The sequence below is a fragment of the Elephantulus edwardii genome, unplaced genomic scaffold (genome assembly GCF_000299155.1).
Source record: "Elephantulus edwardii isolate Elephantulus edwardi_28Jun2011 unplaced genomic scaffold, EleEdw1.0 scaffold00022, whole genome shotgun sequence".
Classification (NCBI taxonomy): domain Eukaryota; kingdom Metazoa; phylum Chordata; class Mammalia; order Macroscelidea; family Macroscelididae; genus Elephantulus; species Elephantulus edwardii.
In genome coordinates this window covers 10,778,112-10,784,414 of record NW_006399772.1, presented here as the reverse complement: position 1 = coordinate 10,784,414, position 6,303 = coordinate 10,778,112, and the positions used below count along the sequence as shown (strand labels likewise).

General features: G+C 45.2%; 1 protein-coding gene across 1 annotated transcript in view; it reads right to left on the bottom strand.

Annotated features, from left to right (window-relative positions):
• Nucleotides 1–4,903, bottom strand: part of SLC26A4 (solute carrier family 26 (anion exchanger), member 4) — an 89,811-nt gene extending 84,908 nt beyond the window's left edge. The window contains exons 1-2 of the mRNA XM_006882690.1: nt 4,740–4,903; nt 2,894–3,033 (exon numbers count right to left, since the gene is read on the bottom strand). Of these exons, the coding sequence (XP_006882752.1) occupies nt 2,894–3,033; nt 4,740–4,903 (304 nt within the window). The remainder of the gene's footprint in view (nt 1–2,893; nt 3,034–4,739) is intronic.
• Between the last annotated feature and the right edge of the window lie 1,400 nt (nt 4,904–6,303).

The following is a 6,303-nucleotide window of genomic DNA, read 5'->3' as shown; positions in this document are numbered from 1 at the left end:
AAAACATGGACTTGGTGACAGAAATGAAGCTGGAGATAGAATGATTGAATTTTGCACAATCAATGACTTATTCATTGCAAATACGTTTTTTAAGAGACATAAACGTAGATTATACACATGGATTTCACCTGATGGTATGCATAGGAAAAAACCACCTCTTGTAGATAAGCTAAAACATTCTCTTTGCATATTCCTGCCCATCCACAAGGCAAAGTACTTTAATGGATGGGGAAGCCATTTTTAACCTGAAGCCCTTATCACCGCGTTGTATCTAGCATTAGTAATCAGCTTAATAACTTCGTAAGTTCAGCAATTGTATCTGTCAGTAAGCTACTGAATCCCCATAGCTAAACACTTGACATACAGAATTAGTTGCTGAATATTTGTTGAATGAATGAAGCAAACAATTAACCTCCTCGAAATTCACTTTACAAAGACAACTTTGGAAAGATGATGTATCTGGAAAATGCATTCTCTATAAAGGAGAGAACTAAACAGTGTATTAGTTATAATCATAAAAAATAGACTTGAATCTAAGTCTGTGACTTTGGGCAATATTTAAAAGATTCCACGTATTCTAAAAAAGGACACGATATTAGTGCTTACTTTGCAAGATTACTGTGGGGATTAAGTGCGCTAACTGCTCGTAGTCTCATTACTAATACGTAAAACTGATTATTAGAAAATAATTTAGAGAAATCAGAAGACACGAGGCTTGATATTGCACCTTTCATATACAAAAATTATTCATTATCAGGAATTCAATCTAATATTCCTCACTGTATATTTATAGGTTTATCTATTACATGCTAATCTCTGTACTGGGCACTGAGTAAATACAGATTAGGCATTGTTTCTGTCCCTCAAGATCCACAGAGTGGTGTCACTTCATGCCTGGTAGAGCCTGATGTGCTTAAGGGCACTTGGTATTGTTTAGCCTATGAACCATACAGCCTTATACTTTTCTATGATTTCTGCCTTTGAGAGAGAAACACAGTTGATTAGAGGGGGTTCCATTCTAGGGCCAGGGAGCCAGGACTTCAAACTAGTTCATTCCAGCTCAGTCCTCTGCGGAGAAGTTGCATCTTCACCTCAGATACATTAAAACCAAAATCACTGCTGTCAGTCAATTCAGAGTAATACTGACCCTCTATTGAGTTTCTGGGGTTATAAATCTTAACAAAAGGACACTGACCATCATTTTCCTTCAGAGCATCAAGTGGTTTCAAACTACCAATCTTTTAGTTAGCATAAAGTACTATGCTTCAGATATACTTTACCAGAATCTACAGCTTACTAAGAGCCCCAGGTAATTCCTATGTATATAGTACACTTGTGTATCTGGTACATGAGCATCACCTGTAAATCTTACCAAAATGTGACTCTGACTGAGTATCTGTGGGGGGGGAGATGCAAATTCTCAGCACAGGGTCTAAAGAGAATGAATTGGCTTCAAGTCCTGCATGGAACACTTTACTCCTCTGTGGATATTTACCTGACCTGCACTGAGTAATAGCTGAGTGAGAGCTCCACAGTCAAATCTTGGCTTACAACATTGCTGTTGTTAGGTGCCTTCAAATACAACCCCTAGCAATCCTAGGAACAAAAGATCTGCACCCTGTCCTATCCTGTACATTTTCACACTGCCTGACACAGTAGAGCCCACTGTGGTAGTAGCTGTGTCTGTCAATCCAGCTGGTTGAAGGTCTTCCTCTCCTTCATTGACCCTCTACTTTTCTGAGTATAATGTCCCTCTCCAAGAAATACCCCTCCTAGCAACATGCCCAAAGTATGTGAGGCTAAGCCTTATCATCATTGCCTCAAAAAAGCACTGTGGCTGTACTCTCTCCAAGAAATATTTTTTGGCAGTCCATGGGACGTTCAGCGCTCTTCTCCAAAACTACAACTCAAAGGCATCAATTCTTCTTCTGTTATCCTTATTCATTGTCCAGCTCTCAGATGCATTAGCAAGTGATTGGAAAGACCATGGCCTGAATCAGACACACTTTAGTCCTCAAACTGTCATCGTTAGTCTTCATTGATTTGGACAGGTCCCTAACTGTAGACTTCCCCAGTGCAATATGTCTCCTGATTTCCTAACTTCTGGTACCAAGGGTGTTAATTGTGGATACAAGTAAAATGAAGTTATTGACAGCCTCAATCTTTTCTCCATCTATCATGATGTTCCCTATTGGTCCAGTGGCAAGAATCTTTGTTTTCTTGACATTGAGTTGCAACCCATATTGAAGGCTATATTCTTTGATCTTCTGCCCCACATTCCTCAACATTGCTCAACTCAAAACTTCAGAAATGATAAATTTTCAGGTAATCTTTCTACACACATCCCCATTCTACCTTACATTCCATCATTTGATAAACTAGCTTTATCCTTCAGGGAAACTGTTTTAACAACTCAACCTGTAGGAATTCATACCCTAGAACTCTTTTACAATACCTCACTGCTGTTATGTGTTGTTGAGTAGACTATGATCATAATGACTCTAATGAACAACAGAGCATAACCTTGTCCTGTCCTGCACCATCCTCACAGTCTTTGCCATGCTCAAGTTCATTGTTGCAGTCACTGGGTGTCAGTCTATCTCGTTCATGTGTGGTAGTTGAGAATTTATCTGAATGGACATGGCTACACATTTTGTCAGTCATACCAGGAAGGAAAAAAATCCAGTCACAAAGGGAAAATGGAGGAGAGGGAGGAAATAGGTCTTCGATGGGGTCTGGAGCCCTTGAAGAGGCTGAAGGAAAAAGTTAAAGGGTCTTGGCAGGAAAGGTGAGCAAGCATTTGGTACAGATCCCCATGAAAGCCAAGGGAAGTTATGAACTGTTGGTGGAAACAGACTCTCAGTCATTGGGCGGCAAGCTCATCACATCTTACCTTGCAGTGTGGCCACCAGGCCAGTACTGACTCCTGAAATGATATCACTAAGCAGCCATTCCTTGACTCGGTATTTGGGGAGCCACTCCAAAATGGGCAGGAGAGTCTTTAGCACACGAAGGCTTTTCTTTCTTGAACAACTGTTGAAAACCAAGAAGAAAAGGTTTCCAATACAATTTTGGCACCATCAACTGCAAAGCACCAAGTTATGAACTGAACTCTGCATCTACAACAATTTAGGAAAAAGAATAAAAATTACACAGAAAATACTAACACTGAAGTGCTTGCCATGATTTTGCCAAGATCTGAATCTACTTTTTAAACACACTGTACTTGAAAACACAGGATTAAGTGTCCCCTCCCCATTTCCACCTGATTTAATCCTCTGAAAAAATATTCTGACACAAAAACCCATTTTCTGGTCTAGCCACAGGCTGATCAATGTGGAGTCACTAAATGGGGATTAGTTTTTGGACTTCTAACCCAGGCGCCTCATTATTATTATTATTACTCTTTTTAAAAAAGAAAAATAAACACACTATGTTTTAGTATCACAACTTTGGAGTCAGTTTTTCTTTAAAAAGAAAAAAAACCACAAAACTTTAACATAATGAATGTATACCTTGTTAAGTCGTATTGTTTAAGTTTGGCAACCTATGGATGAAAGAAACTTAAAAGGCATCAAGAGCAGGTGGAGCTTGTTTTGCCTCTGGTTCAAAGAATGAATTTTACTTATGACATCTTTGAAATAATTGTACATTTAGACTGTATCTGAGTATTTGGTGAAGTATGTTTTTAGGTAAACTAGTAGAATTATGGTTATATTAAAGTATGTAAAGATACATGTGGAAATAGATACAGAAAGGGGGGACTTGTGGGATTTGCTTCAAAATATTAAGTTTTTATTAGGTGTCATTGAGTCACCTATATTAAATAGTGCGACCTGAGCTTTGTCCTAGTCTGTACCATCCTCACAATTTCTGATAGGCTCCAGCTCAATGTTAACAGTCACTGTGTCAATTCATCTCGTTGCGGGTCTTCCTCTCAATCTCTAACTTTCCATCTTGCCCAGTAAGTTGTCTTTTTCCAAAAACTGGTACCTTCTGACAAGGAGACCAAATTTCACCAACCTTAGGAAGTGTAAGATCAACGCCAAGATTCATTTTTAATTTCATCATTGTTAAAGCCGGCTGATGGGTTTTAAATGTGGTTGGCAGGAGTTCACCAGACCATTCTATTTTTGTTTTAAATACCCCATAACAGAAAGAGTTAAAGAAAGAAAGAAAATCTGGCAGTGGTTCTCTGACTCTAAGTCACGGTTGTGATAACTAATTGCAGGTGGCACATTTGGGTTTAAGCACGGTGGTGGTTCCCCTAGGGGTCCCACTGCCCCAGGGTTAAGAATTTGGAACTCAGGGCGCTATCCCAAATTTTAGCTTTCCACCCGTGTCCCCAAATGAGTGGCATCCTGCCCACATTACTTTGAGGGTTCAAGAACTCCCGCCAGGTGAGTTTCCCCATAGTCTCTTTCTAGGCTATCCCCTTCCCTTCCTGCTTTCTTCAGCCCAACCCTCAAGGAAGGCACAGGGGACCGCGGTATCCCCAAAGTGACTCCAGGTTTCTTTACGGGGGGGGGGGGGGAAGGTGAGGCTTGGAGCGCACAAGCGCGCCAAAGATGAGCATCAGAGAGAACACTTTGGGGCAGAGAATGATGGGGCATCCTCTCCCAAGGAGGATGGAGCTGGGAGTGGAGGCGACCCTATGACTCTTCCCCAGTCTGGCCTGCGCTGGAACCATGCGCCCTGCCGCGCATCCCCGAGAGCCCTCCATGTTCCGGCGGCCCTACCTGCAGCTCTGCGCCAGGCGCTCCCGCAGGGTCTTGCGCTCTGGCAAGCGCCGCTCGTACTGCTCCTCCCAGGCGAGCTGACTGTACACCGGCCGCGACACCACGTAGCTGCAGCTGTACTCAGGGAGCTGCGGCTGCTCGGACCTGCCACCCAAATCGGCCATGACCTGCGACACCGAGGAAGACCAGGAAAAAACAGGAGATGAAGCCGGCAGGAGAAGCCAGGTGGAGAAGGAGGGGCAGGAGGCGGAGGCGGCGACCCCCTCCGCAGCCCGGCCAGTTAGAGGCTTCCCTGACCTGAGCCGCGCCCCGCCGCCGGCTGCTCCCAAGCACCCACCCCACCCCCAAAGGGCACGCACTGCCCGACGCCCTGGGGCCGAGAACCTGTGGCCCCGTGATCTGCACTGGCCCTTGTGAGTTCCTCCTGGGGTGCTTCCCAAGCGCCACCTAGGCCCAGTTGGACGACAGCTGAAGCGCTGTCCGCGTCCTGAAATCTCCTAAAACAGAACTAGGGGCGCGAAAAGGCAAAAAGGGGGGCCCCCGAGCCCCTTGCGACTTGGCGCAGGTGGCTACACAGTCACTGCGCGCCCAGGACGCTCGGGGCGCACTCCTGGGACGCACGCTTTTGGCCAATTCCTTTAGCCGGCAGAGCCCTCCCTGCCTGGCGCACAACTCTTTGAGAGTGGAGCCAGATCCTTCCCCCGTGATGTTGCTCAAACCTTGTCTCTCTGCTTCTCAGAGAAGAGTCTGTGCTGGCCCAGCCCTCCCTCCCCCTTCAGTGTCCCTCCACCAGCCCCAGCCCCAACCAGCCTAGTCTCCCAGGGAATTAACCCTGGCTGAGTGCAGGTCGGAAACAGTATTGTGTGCCCAGCAGCAAACTCACCAGCTTCGGCTCCTCCCTCTCCCGAAAGCCCCCGAGGCAGCAGTCCTGCTGCCTTTATAACTTTGGCTGAAGAGAGGGAGATGTTTGTTTATGGAGCAACAGAGACATCTTAGTTGAAATGGAGACCCAGGACGGGCTTTTCCCTTCCTATGCTACCGGGAAAGGAACCCTACTCCTCCCTCATTCTTTCTCCTTCCCGAACCAGGAAGGCTGAGACTTTTTAACTGGTTGTCACACAGGAGCCACCCAGATCCTCATTCACTCAAAAATTGCTAACCCAGCCTGGTCTGTCCTCCTGGGGAGTTTATTACTGGAGGGCTGAGCCGAGGAGGTGGGGCACGAGGTCAAGTTTGCTGGAGTGTTGACCTTGACCACTAGGTTGTGCAAGATCAGGGCGCCACAGGTTCTGGCACATCTGCACATACCAGGTGCCAGGGACAGGGAAACCAGAGCGATGACCAATTTTGGATTTGGGTTTCTAGAGAGTCATTCAAAGAACCCAGACAATGGCAGTTATTGGGGGATTCACTTTGTATTAGGACTAAAAGATGCCTATTCTGCACACTTAAGAGTATTGAATATATCATGGACTGCTAGGAGAACAAACAAGTTCATCCTAGAGAGGGTGAGACCTGGCTGCTCCTTGGAGGCAAGGATTTCTGAAGATCTGTCTGACATACC